The sequence below is a fragment of the Gymnoscopelus microlampas genome, assembly GCF_963454915.1.
Source record: "Gymnoscopelus microlampas genome assembly, chromosome: 1".
Classification (NCBI taxonomy): Eukaryota; Metazoa; Chordata; class Actinopteri; order Myctophiformes; family Myctophidae; genus Gymnoscopelus; species Gymnoscopelus microlampas.
In genome coordinates this window covers 19,690,765-19,701,934 of record NC_139962.1, presented here as the reverse complement: position 1 = coordinate 19,701,934, position 11,170 = coordinate 19,690,765, and the positions used below count along the sequence as shown (strand labels likewise).

The window sequence follows — 11,170 nt, the reverse complement described above, 5'->3', positions numbered from 1 at the left end:
TATTGCTTCACTGCACATATTATAAATTACATTATTACGCTTGTTGTGTGGCAAGCTGTCATTTCATGTAAACAAACATGTTGGGTGGAAAGGCAATCCATTTAGACTAATAGCAAATGCATCAACAATACAGGTACTAACCACTTGTACTTTGTCATACAAAATAACTGATCTACACGCTCACAATGTAACATGTTATGAGCTTGTTGATCAGCTATTTCGCGGTGTGTGTGTATATATATATATATATATATATATATATATATATATAAACACTGGCATACAGAGAAGTTCATGGTAACAAGAACTTTCACGGTAACATGTTATAATGGTCATCATGTCACAGGCCTGACATCCATATGCAATTGCACTTATAATCGTAACAGGCTTTTTTCTCTCACCCTGGGAAGTAGGCTAATAATCACATACTAACAGTTCAGTTTAATGTAAAATCTTATATTTGGAAATTGATTACATGTTTTCTAAATTATATAAGCAACACAATACACAATGAAAAATAAAGCTTACATTTTAATTAGGTGTGGGGGCGGTAAGGGACCTGGATATTGGATAGGGGGCACTGGCCCAAAAAAGGTTGAGAAACACTGCTCTAAATCAATAATAACCAGCTGAATGTGTGAACAATTTAATGAGAACATCACTGTTTTAAAGTAGTAGAGCAATATTATGCTCATTTACTTTACAGTTCACATGTGAAGAAAGCCCTTTTTTAATTGCTCATACATTAGTTGCTAGTACACAGACAATACATGAGAAGGCTGATAATCAAACTGATTATTACAGAAGCAGCTCTTCAGATCACTGTCATATGCTATAGGCTACACTCAAATATATGTAATATACAGTACAAGAGTGTGAAAGCCAGGTTGTGGCTCCAGAATATTTCTACATATTTGATTATAATGGATATAAGAACACTAAACATCTATAAGTTAGTGTTGATTTCCCTTCAGACAAAAAAACAAAGCATTACATCAGTATAGTGTTGAAGATCACTGTATGCTAGCTAGTCTACAGGGCTCTCTTGTCTACGAAGTGTCTTGTGCTACATTCTCATTGACTGATCAAGAAATGATTCTTGAGATCTGCACGTTTTGGCTCATGGTCTTAGCAGGGGTAAGGTGGGGGCTTCTCAAAAGCACCATAGACAGGTCCATAGAGGGCAGGTGCATTGGGTGTCAGCATATAGTTCCCTGGTTCCTGGGACCCTCCCTGTGATGGAGGCTGGGTGGGAGCATGAGAGGGCGGCTGGGTGTGGCTCTCATCAGACAGGCAGGTGGTGGATGTCAGACCTCCCTCTAGAACTGGCTGTGGTGTGGGGGATGGTTGGTAGGTGTGATGCTGTTTGGAAAAGAGAGGGTTATTTTTGGAGATGTGGTTCAGTAGGTGACTATGCCACTATACAGCAGAGGTAGCAAGCTGTGGGCAGAGAGGAGGGGTGCCATGTTCTCAGTGAATTACCCAGTTAAACTACTATGGCAACCCTGGTGGAGGTAATTAGTTCAAGGACCATAACACACCATCACTACATTTCATTATATTTAAAGCCTCAGCATTTTCCCGTTAATGGATTTATTTGTAGATGTCGTGTTTGTTGACATTTTCTCCATAGTCGTTAAAACATGACCAAACTTAACTAGAAAACTGGAAACAAAATCAAACATCAAGGAACAAACATCAAGGAATATGTATGATTTTATCCTCATTGACACAATTAACACAATCTCTAGATCTTGTAGAACTGTAGATCTTTAGACGTACCTGCATGGGTATCTGATAGTTTGGGTAGGCAGGTAATGCCTGCCCTGAGTAGCCAGTATAGGAGACCATGTGCTGGTTAGGGTTGTATAGGATGTGGGGAGGTGCAGCTGGGCTTGGACACATCTGAGACTGAGTGACCGGTTTCTGATGGTGTAAAGGCACAACAACAACAAGAGAGCAGAGATAACATTAGGAAAGGTGTAAAAGTGTGTACAGTACAACATTCTAAGAGCTGATTTAACTCTGAGGATGGATATTATGTACGATAAGCATGGTTATGTCTTAGTGTCATAGTGACGGGCCCTATAGGTTGGAGCAGTGGTTCTGGACAACCAACGATCCGACTGCCTTCACGCCGTAGACCAAAAGCCTTGAGTCAAGATCACACATTTCTATATTATCAAATATGGCTTCACCATCACAAATCTATGCATTTTGATGCATGTCAGCATTCCATAATGATGCTATTGGTTCAGGTGTCTATACCTAGTATATTAGGCAACAATTTGATGTGACGGTTCGATTGAAACTACACAGCAGAATCCTCAGTGTTAATTTATCCATTTGCAACTCCAAGAGTGTACAAACTGAGCCAAATGGATCTGTGTACACTCTCAGAGTAAATTCAAAAGAAATGTTCAGAAATAGTGAAAATAGTCAATCTACAAGCTCACAACCTGAAAAAAGTTTAGAAAATGTTAACATATAAATAACAAAAACAACATAGGGACGCCAGGTTGAAAGTGGTTAAATGTGTAGTAGTATGTGAAGGCCGGGTGCCACAGCAAATTGCCCGTCTCAATGACAAAGAAGCCCCAGCCAATCCCTGCTCACCAAGTCCTTATAGGCCCCAAGGATGGCGGCAGTGATGATGCCCAGAAACACGCCCAACACGTTGAGAACAACAGAGGCCCACAGTAGACGATGCAGGTGGATCACATCCCAGCAGCCACTGACACCTGTGAACTCATAGTACTCGTCGCTTGGACTAGAGGGCCGGAGAGAGAAGTACAAGCGTGGGGAAGGATAGACAGGGATGAGAGAGAGAGAGAGAGAGAGAGAGAGGGAGAGAGGGAGAGAGGGGGAGAGATCACTCTGTGATCTCGGTACATAGAGATACTGTACATACAAACAGAGCATCTCCCTTTAAACACATTTGCTGCTATTTGTACCAAAGGTTTTATACCAAGTGAATGCAAAACATTGAAATGTTGCAGCCATTTGTTTCTAAAGTTTATCCCAATTAAGCTAAACCTTTCATGTGGTAAATGGTGCATTGATATAGCGCTTCTATCCGAAGCGCCTGAAGGTCATAAAGTGGGAGACCTGGGCTCAAGTCCCACGTAAGACAGGGAGGGTATGCATTGCAGCTTTCAGGTTTAAACACCAAAGGCTTACTTCTCACAGCTGTACAGGTAGCAGCAGTAACAGGTGTTGCTTCTCACTTTGAGCTTACATGTGTGGTCCAATGATCTGCACGTCACCTGCAGACACACGAGAAAAGCCACACTGTTTTCTGCAGGTTTTAAAAAAAACATTCAAACAGTGTCTCAAGAGTAGGGGTGCAACAGCTGATCGAACTAATCAATTGAATCAATTTGCATCGCAACTATTTTGGGGATTAAATATTAGAATTTCACTTTTTTCTTAAAATAGCTAAAATAGCCAATCTACAAGCTCCTAATGCATTCCACCGCAACCTGTTGTGAGCTAGTAGATCGTCTATTTTCGCATACAATAATAATCGATTACAATTGTTTTGTGTCGAATTGATGATATAAAAAATAAAACAAATTAGCGGAAAAAAACAGCACTGCTTGATTATTCAAATAATTAAAAAAACGAATGGATAGAATAATCCAATAGTTGCAGCCCTACTGAGGAGTAATTAATCGAGCTGTCATACAGAAGCTAATTGGCTACAGTTTAGAGAAATAGATACTTGACTTGAGGTACAGTATGGAATTGTCCGGATGACACAACATATTCAGAGTGTAAAATAGTTTTATGGTTGTGGTAATTAAATTTGTCTCTAGGAAGAGTACACTGGATGGTGTCCAAGTTCTATTATGTTAGTCAAGGCTATTCAGTACTGTCCATGAGCCAGCAGACACATCTACTGACCACTAGGTGACACTATAGGCTATATTAAAATCTGTATGTCCACAAATGTGTCGGAATATAACTTTTCATTGACACCAACTACATTTTTACCATACAGATTTCAAATCTCAAACGCAATTTTTAAATATAAAGCAGTGCACACTTTTCAGGCAAGACCCCTGCTAAAAAATTGTACAATCTTGACTTGGTATGGAAATTGTAAGTTATATTTCAGCATATTTAATGAAACTAAGGTGTATTGAGGTGCACTTTCAAATAATAATATTTAGTTTTTAAATGTTTAAATGTTTAAAAAAAGTTTCCCTGGTTGTGTGCAATGTGTGTGTGTGTGTGTGTGTGTGTGTGTGTGTGTGTGTGTGTGTGTGTGTGTGTGTGTGTGTGTGTGTGTGTGTGTGTGTGTGTGTGTGTGTGTGCGCGCGCGCGTGCCTGCCTGCGTGTGTGTGTGTGCGCGTGCGTGCGCCCGCAGGATGCAAGCACAGGCGACTGAAAGTGTGTATGCTCAAATCACCTCAGTATAGTAGTTGTCGAAAGCATAACCAGATCCACTGGCATAATAGTCACATCCATCTTGTAGCAGAGGTCTTGTATCCTAAACATCACAGAGAGGTGAGCAGAAGACAAACACACAAGGATCAGGCAACAAACAGCTATTAGAATATGACTGATGATATAAGATGCTAATAATAATAATAATAATAATAATAACTTTATTTGTATAGCACCTTCAAGATGAGAGAGACGCTAATAAACCATGAAATGCAATTTAACAATAGACACTATATTTGGAATTTATTAGTCATTATACAAAAAAGGCTGCACTGTAAAATATGTTAAATATCTGCATCTTCACATTTGATTATTTAAAGATTCCTCTAGCCCAGTGGCTCCCAAACAATGTGCCAAGCGTGTGTGTGCCGTGAGACAAATCCAGGTGTGCCTCCTTAGGATTTTGTGACAACCACACATTATTATTGCATCTTAAAAAAAACGTATCGTGGAAAAGTTCATTTCTTTACGTAATATATATATTACGGAAAGAATATACATGATATAATTTGAAAAGTGAAACTTTCATATATTCTAGATTCATTGTTCATTCAGAAATGAACTTTTCCGTGATATATATATATATATATATATATATTTAGATGCATCTGTATATCAATCAATCAATCAACTTTATTTGTGTATACTCAGGGGTCCATTAAAACAGCAAGAACACCCCTATGCCATAAAAACATCAGCTATTACAAGAGACAATCATACCAGTGTATCCAAAAAGTTGAACGATATCTTGTAGGCTACGGGCTAGGGTTAGACAGAAACAAAACAAAAAGTTATGATTTTTTTTACTCTACTATATGACTACTTTGTGCACACTCAATTCCCAATACAGAGGGAAATGAGGCAAATTATATACCCTAAAAATACTTTAACTTTTCATGTGACATTAGAAAATAAAATAGTGGCTTTTTTGCACAGATATGAATGTGCAGAGTGAGAGTTAAAGTGAGAGGTACAGTATCTCTTCTCCCAGTAGAACAGCCTATGATGTACTGCTGTGACAGAGAGGGTGGACGGAGGGCTGTTAACCTCTCTATCAGATTACAACACTGATGTATAGGGTTGCTATAGAATAATAGAGTTGGTGCGACCATTAATCACTCTACAAAAATATTCTGTGAATGTATCAACCTGACTCAGGGTGTATAACAAAAGAGGGAAACTGTGCAAAGTTTCCAAACGCTAAATACATATTTATGATTCATTGACAAAACTAAGTACAAGTACTGTACATGTGAGATATTTAGGTGAGCTTGTAGTCGATCTACAACCTCACAATGTGTTACAGTTTGAGCTTGTAATTGTTTTTCACAATTTCAAAAGATGTTGAACATTTTATTTATTTAATAATTTATTCAGGTTTTGCTTATAATGACATGCCCAAAATAGGGACGCTAGGTTGACAGTGGTTATTGGTTAATGCCTGCCTGACCAAGTGCAGCTAATCATGCAGCTAATCCCTGTCCAAACCGGATGTTGTTTTTTTCATGTCTCAAAATATGCAGGTCAAGTTCACCTGCATAATTTAAAGCCATTCACTTCAACCCCAAATATCACACCAAAATGCATTGTGAGATGAACATCTGCTGTCTCATCGTTTAATATTTTTCATATTTTCATGTGCATAGTGGCAAGATGGTGAAAGTCGTCATAAACATATACGTCATATACATTCCATCTAACTAAGCTGTAATCTACCAGTTCCATTTTGCTTCACCTGTTGATGTTTTGACCAGCAGGAAGAGGTGTCTAACTAATGTAGCCTACAGTAGCCTCATATGAACATCAAAGGCTGAAAAGGTGATCAATAGAACTTTCCAAATGTATGTATGTGTGTATGTTGCTGGGGCCTTAAGTATGTTTAAAGGATGATTTTACCTCATTAAATGTTTGTGAAGAGTAATACTATTTATACATTTGAATGTTTACGTACAGTATTCAATGGCTTGGTCTGCACTGCTGGTCTGCACCATGTTTGACTGTCCTGTTTTAGGTGAGCTGGACCTGATTTTCACAGTAGTGCCAGTAGTCCAAAATGCCGTTGTTTATCTCTAAGAGATAGTGATGACAAGACTACTTTATAACTACCAGATTGTGCACCCATTTAATGCAACACGTCACTGATATTTATTGTACAAACAGACATTAATATTTACTTCCACTTGTATTGCACTTTCCCCTATCAAATTGTACTATGGAAGCTACAGTAACAGTGCTGGACAGAAAAACTGACCAGAGTGCATCCCATATCACTTTTGTCCTCTATAAGTGACAGTATACTGCATGTGGGCCAGAGTATACCATTACCCGACACACATGTCTTGAAGGTACCAGCCAAGTAAGATCAAAGTGGAAGAAATATGCCTTAAGTCTTACCATATGGTACCAATGCTACGTGGAAGAGATGTTTTCCCCTTTGATTAAAAAAGAGGGCGGAAGATTCCCGTTCGATACCTGGCTTCTGGCTGCGCGTCGAAGTGTCCTTGAGCAGGACACTGTACCCCTAACTGCTCCCGATGAGCAGGTTGGTGCCTTGCCGTCGGTATACTGATTAGAACACGTAATGTGTAACAGTGTTCTGCCGTTGTGGTGTATGTGAATGGGTGAATGTGAAGTACATTGTAAAACACATTTGAGTGGTCGAAAACACTTGCCATGGTAAGTGTTTTTAAGTGTTTTTTTTAATGGAAAAGTTCAATCATCTCTGCTTTACAGAAGGTTTGGCTGGAACTGTGGGCTGAGCCACCATACTGCAGGCTAGGCACTGAGATTGGCTGAACCTTGCAGTGGTGAATCATGATGGAGTACGGGTCACACCGTGTCTGATTACATCCAAGACGTTCTATTACTAAAGCCTGACTAAAGGGATCTGTGTGTATACTCTCGCGCGCGCGCGCGTGTGTGTGTGTGTGTGTGTGTGTGTGTGTGTGTGTGTGTGTGCGCGCGCGCGCACATGCGTGCTTGTTTGTCTCGATTTGGATTGGTGTACATAATACACTAATCCATAATTAAAAATTAGAGTGTGAATATGGGGGTTAAGTATAGGTAGAGAAATGGAAATAACTCAGTGTTTTCTGTCCACAACTAGGGCATGGGAACGTTCTCAAAGATCCACAGATGTTGAATACATACTATAAACTCTGCTGCGATGATCCCGTCAACAATGGCACAGAAGAAAGAGGCTATAACTCCAATACTGATGAATATGACGGCTGCCGTTAGCTGAAAGAAAGATAGAGCGGCATGAGAGAAATGCAGGAGAGGTTTGAGCCAAATGCTCAAATGAGTTAAACAATTTTTTTTTATTAATGAATTAATTACAGAAGATAAACCTCACTTGTAAGACTCACACAAATACAACACTAAAACACGCACGCACGCACGCACGCACGCACGCACGCACGCACGCACGCACGCACGCACGCACGCACGCACACACACACACACACACACACACACACACACACACACACACACACACACACACACACACAGTATACTGTATGTGCTCGCTTGCTCACTGCTGTGTTTGCTGATTGCAGTATCCAGCATGCAGGATAATAAATGAAATGTACAGCTTCTTGTCCTGTCAACCACAAGTGCTCTGTGGGAGAATTATGGACATGGAGGTGAGGTGGACCAATGGACCTTTAACACCTCCAAGGTCAATTTAATTCCCCCAACTTATCTCTCTCACACACACACACACACACACACACACACACACACACACACACACACACACACACACACACACACACACACACACACACACACACACACACACACACACACACACACACACACACACACAATAAGTTTGGTTAACGAATTGGTCAGGGTTAAACACAAACACCCACCAAAGCAGATTTTGACAAAGATACAGACTCAGTAATGGGCAAATAAGCCTGGAAAGAACCATTTTTACACCAGCCAAGCCTTTGTCTTGAATTGCTCTGATTACACCTTTGTGTAGAAATGATGTGTCCTATAATCAATGTCCATAAACACTAATCATCGCCTCACAGACACATACATTGTGACATGTATCACATATTGCTGTTACTGTGTGTTCAACCAAACATCCCTTGCTTAAGTGCTATGGATATTAAACAGGTGTTACTACTGTACTGTACGTGCACACTCACATGCACGCGTGCACATTCACACACTCACAGACTTCAGCTACCAACACCCTTTAACTCCAACATTCATGCTTGGCTGATCACAGATGTCTGATCATAAAGTTTATTGTTAAGCAACCTTTTACTGCCTGGCCAATTCCTCCTTCAGGACAGAAACTACTGTACACACCTGACAGATAATATTACATTGTCTGTTTGTGTATGTCTGTCTGTCTATCGATCGATCGATCGATCTATCGATAGATATGTCTGTCTGTCTGTCTATCGGTCGATTGATTGCTCGCTCACTCGATTGATCAGTCTATCTTTATACCATAATTACTTGCAAACAACTGTTTTAAGATTACCTTGAGCAAACAGAACCACATGGAAATAAGTATTTCATTATACTCAGTGGTGGATAAAGTACTCAACCCCAGTTCTTTTAGTCAAAGTATAGATACATACTCCTGGTCAAATATTACTCAATTACAAGTGAAAGTTGCTCTGTTGCTGAGTTAAAGTACTGGAGTACTTGCTTTATTCAAAAGTACATGCTTTTAATAATACAAATAATATTCAAAAGTACAAATATTTTTTTTCCCCACTATATTTGAAATAGGGCTAATTCGTAATATACCTTTTTCCCTTCCTAGAAATGTAGTGGAGTCAAAAGTACAATAGCTTTATCCAAAGAAAAACAATTACTCAAGTAAAGTGCAGATACTCAAAAAATTTACTTAAGTACAGTATTCAAGTAAATGTACTTCATTACTGTCTACCACTGATTATACTGTGTTATTCTGGGTATGAGTTATATTGTGATTTTACTACAAAAGTCCTATCAAATAAAATCAATCAATCAACCAAAAAACTAAAATGTACTCTCAACAAATACATTCACTCGTGGAGACCTTATAGTGACACACTGTACACACTTATATCCATATCGTTTATTTAACTGAGAGAGTGTGCAAATGTAAACAAATGTACCCTTACTGTTCCATTTTGTAACCAAATGTGTTGAATTAACACTGAGAATGTTACTTTGTATGAAAAGAAGCAACACTGTTTATGGGTGAAAGATCCAGATGATAGATATGGAGGTAAAAATCAGTAAAGTGGATAAGACCATCTTTTGGTCGATTTGAAAGATTGCAGGCTTTATCTAACACAAGCCCGGATCCTCCAGTTCATTAGCAGGGTAAATGACTCTGCCTTTATGGGCTGCAAGTGGGAGATGAGGCCAGCATTGAGCAGCATAGACAATAGACTCTGACAACTGCATTAGTTCGCATTACCTCAGCACCAGCTGCCAGCACATAAAACAGCCTAGCACACTCCCTCATCCAAAGCCCTCACTGCCCATTCCTTACCCAAGTAAGAATGATACATTTGGGGCAGAGAGGCTGGATTTTGGTCTGAGGGTGGAGGAGGGCGGGCTGAGTGACAGACGCTGCTGCTAAGATTGGTGGTTAAGAAATGGTGTATAGAAATACACGTCAATTGCAAAAGATACACAAACATACAGATTTTTACAACGTGGCCCTGTAAGATGCTACAAATGTAAGACATCTACAAATGGCTCCGTTTGTCCGTCCATTTGTCCGGAGCTAATCGCAGGACCAATCAGCACCAAATTATTTGTGCATGCTGCCAGTAGGCCAAGGAAGTAACTCCAAGCATTTTTCACATTATGCTTTATATTATTTAACTTACATTTTATAATGTTGGTGAAAGGCGGGAGGATCAGGCCTAAACCTTGCCCAAATATGGAGTCATCAAGAATACGTCATAAATTACATCACGTCATAGACTGGCCACATGACATTCTAGATCCACAGTGTGGGTCTATGACGTGTGACACCAATCAGACAAGACAGGGTCTAATAACAGCATGTGGATTCCACATGCTGTTATTAGACCCTGTCTTGTCTGATTGGCGTCATCACTATGACCTCATCAATATGATGACGTTCTCCATATAACGAGAAACCAGATCCATAGGACCTCATCCATTTGATGAGAGATTCACAGGGAGGCCATGCCATTGTAAGGTTATTATAGTTAACTAAAACGAAATAACGAAAACTAGAACAACATTTTTTTGTAAAAAGGTAAGGTAAGTGTTTTTTGTTTTTGTTTTTATCAAAAGGTTAATGCATTATATTCTGATAGTAATCATTGCTATAGAGAAGGGGTCGGCAACCTTTTTGACATGAAGTGCCATGTTTTCATTTTCTTGATAGTCAGTGTGCCATATCAACATTAAGTTTAATTATGACACCACATCAAAATGTAATATTTCCAACTGATTTTGATGGTCCATATACATACAGCCTTTTTCTTCTTTAGAAATAATTTCTTTCACATCAGGATGTAATGATCATTAGACTCAGGCAATAACCCACCTATCTCCCAGACTCCCTCCCCAGTTCAGAGTTTGAATGAATGTAGAATTATGTGCAAGATGTAATTTGTAGATGTGAGGGGACTTCATTTAACTGACCTCCCCTGTGCCAATGTTGGCACCCGTGCCTAAGGTTGCCTACCCATGCTATAGAGTGTTTGTTCAG

General features: G+C 39.5%; 1 protein-coding gene across 1 annotated transcript in view; it reads right to left on the bottom strand.

Annotated features, from left to right (window-relative positions):
- Window positions 1-1,128: 1,128 nt before the first annotated feature.
- Window positions 1,129-11,170, bottom strand: part of tmem255b (transmembrane protein 255B) — a gene marked incomplete at its 3' end in the record, with an annotated part of 15,752 nt that continues 5,710 nt past the window's right edge. Inside the window, exons 4-9 of the mRNA XM_084058397.1 lie at window positions 7,603-7,692; window positions 4,415-4,495; window positions 3,181-3,266; window positions 2,617-2,770; window positions 1,783-1,926; window positions 1,129-1,362 (exon numbers count right to left, since the gene is read on the bottom strand). Coding sequence (XP_083914523.1) covers window positions 1,129-1,362; window positions 1,783-1,926; window positions 2,617-2,770; window positions 3,181-3,266; window positions 4,415-4,495; window positions 7,603-7,692 — 789 coding nt within the window. The remainder of the gene's footprint in view (window positions 1,363-1,782; window positions 1,927-2,616; window positions 2,771-3,180; window positions 3,267-4,414; window positions 4,496-7,602; window positions 7,693-11,170) is intronic.